Source organism: Myotis daubentonii, chromosome 16 (genome assembly GCF_963259705.1).
Source record: "Myotis daubentonii chromosome 16, mMyoDau2.1, whole genome shotgun sequence".
Classification (NCBI taxonomy): Eukaryota; Metazoa; Chordata; class Mammalia; order Chiroptera; family Vespertilionidae; genus Myotis; species Myotis daubentonii.
This window is the reverse complement of record NC_081855.1, coordinates 21,206,915-21,209,439: the sequence shown is the minus strand read 5'-3', so window position 1 is coordinate 21,209,439 and position 2,525 is coordinate 21,206,915. Positions and strand designations below refer to the sequence as shown.

The 2,525-nt window shown below is 52.8% G+C and overlaps 1 protein-coding gene across 1 annotated transcript; it reads left to right on the top strand.

The window, feature by feature from the left end:
- Positions 1–361: 361 nt before the first annotated feature.
- On the top strand, positions 362–1,297 carry LOC132219014 (olfactory receptor 1E5). Its single transcript, XM_059671001.1, has one exon. The coding sequence runs from the start codon at positions 362–364 to the stop codon at positions 1,295–1,297; it is 936 nt and encodes a 311-aa protein (XP_059526984.1).
- Positions 1,298–2,525: the final 1,228 nt, after the last annotated feature.

Sequence of the window (2,525 nt, the reverse complement as noted above, 5' to 3'; positions counted from 1 at the left end):
TCAACTTTATCCTCACGACCAACTCCAGAATAGCTACTAGCACTTTTCTCATTGAAAAAAAGAAGAAACTGAGGCTCAAAGAGGTCCCACCACTTGAGTGGTAGAGCCAGACTCAGCCTGGTCTGATCTACTCCAAAGCTTGAGACTGCCCACTACCTTAGGACGCCCTTCTGAGATTCAATTTCTTCAGAAAATTAGGATTACTGGGTGAGAGCAATGTGGTTTTCAAGCCATTCTCAGCAAGCAGACATTTCAAACTATTACATGGAACCCGACAAGCGGAAGTCTACCTAGAGGTGGGAGAACTTGGCCCAGCTGCCTCCTCTCATCCCCCCGGAACCCCCACCTGCCTGGCCAGTGCATGGCCCTGGACAACCTCACCTCCGCCCCCCAGTTCCTCCTCCTCGGCCTGATGGACAGCACAGACCCCCACCCGCTGCTGTTCCTGCTCTTCCTTGGCATCTACCTGCTCAACGCCCTGGGCAACCTGAGCATGGTGGCGGCGGTGCGGTCCGACGGGGCCCTCCGCTCCCCCATGTATTACTTCTTGGGTCACCTGAGCCTCGTGGACGTCAGCTTTACCACGGTCACGGTCCCCAGGCTGCTGGCCAGCCTGCTCCACCCGGGCCAGCCCGTGCCCTTCGGGGAGTGCTTTGCCCAGATGTACTTTTTCTTGGCTCTGGGCATCACCGAGAGCTACCTCCTGGCAGCCATGTCCTATGACCGCGCGGTGGCCGTCTGCCAGCCCCTGCACTACCCCGCGGTCCTGACGCCCGGGCGGTGCAAGGCGCTGGTGGCCGCGTCCTGGGCCCTGTCCCAGCTGCACGCGCTGCTGCACACGCTGCTCCTCTCTGCGCTCTGCTACCCGCGCACCTCTTCTGTGCGCCACTTTTTCTGCGACATGACGGTGATGCTGAGCTTGGCGACTTCGGACACCACCGCCCCGAAGGCTGCCATCTTCTCCGAGGGCCTGGCCGTGGTGCTGACCCCGCTGCTCCTCGTGTCTCTCTCCTACGCGCGCATCCTGGTGGCGGTGCTGGGATTGCGGTCGGCGGGGAGCCGGCGCCGCGCCTTCTCCACCTGCGGGGCCCACCTGGTGGTGGTGTCGCTCTTCTTCGGCTCTGTCCTCTCCGTCTATTTCCGGCCATCGGCTGCCTACTCGGCCCGCTACAACCGCCTGGCCAGCGTGGCCTACGCGGTGCTCACCCCGACCCTGAACCCTTTCATCTACAGCCTGCGCAACAAAGAGGTCAAGGGCGCCCTTAGAAGGATGCTCAGACGGAGGGCTGCACCCTGAGAGGTGTGAGGGCAGGTCTGTGTTCACTGGCATTTCGGTAATAATAATAACAAAAGCCCCCCCCCACACACACACACTTCCCCTCCTTTTTAAGCTTTCCAAAGCGCTATCCATTTGATCCTACAGTGTCTTGTTTCCTGTTAAATCAAAAATTGCATCGGAAGCAAATGTGTTTGTTCATGGGGATGGGTACATAACTATAAACTAAACTCACTTCTGTTTTGCCTGAATGTTTGAAACAGGGGCCACTTTTTAAATTTTGGGGAAGTGAAGGGGGGTCCGATAGGGGAGCGGGGAACATGCTTTGTAGCGCATGTAGAGGGAGAGAAGGTTATAACGAGGTTTAATGGGGCGTGCTGCAGTGTAGCCACACCTTTGCACACTCCTCTTTTGGGAACTTCAGGAAAGATATAGCTATCTTTGTATTTTTAAAAATATTCAATTCCCTAAATACTATATCCATCATATTCATGGTAAAGAATAAGACAGAGATAAAGATTAAGTTCTCCTTGACTACTGCCCACTGCAACCTCCACTCCCAACCCAGTGATCAGCTCAGTCCTTCCCTTTCTCTCCATCTCTGCCTCCATCTTTCCTCCCCAGGTTCGAAACATAAATAGTATCATTCTCTACATACTATTCTGCAATGTCCCTTTTTCATGAAACAATATGTCTTGGAAATCTCATATCACTACAAAGAGGATATCTTCATTTTTAACTTCACGATATAGTACCCTATACTCTAATGTTCCACAGCTTAACCATTCCCTTATTGATAAATACTTATGCTTTCCCAATGTTTCACAATAATGTAATGATATCCTTATAATCTATATTAATAAAAGGGAAATATGCTAATTAGGGCAGACGTCTTGCAGACGTCCATCTGGACAAAGCCACAGTGGCTGCTAGGCCAGGGGCTCACGGCAGCCGTGGGCTCACAGCAGCCATGGGCTCAGGCAGCTGTGAGCCCCAGCAGCTGTGAGGACATCTGCTGAGGGCTCCCGGACTGTGAGAAGGGACACAAATTTTCATGCACGAGGCCTCTAGTAAAAATGATAAAAGAAAGCATTTAGTGAGGAATGCTCATGTGCCAGGCACTGTTCCCAGTGCTCTACACACATGTCTGGTTACAATCTCACACGATTCCAGGGGGAGATTATTATTCTCATCGCACAGAGAGGAACTGGCTTAGAGAAACCAAGCAGCTTTCCCGAAGTCATAAGGC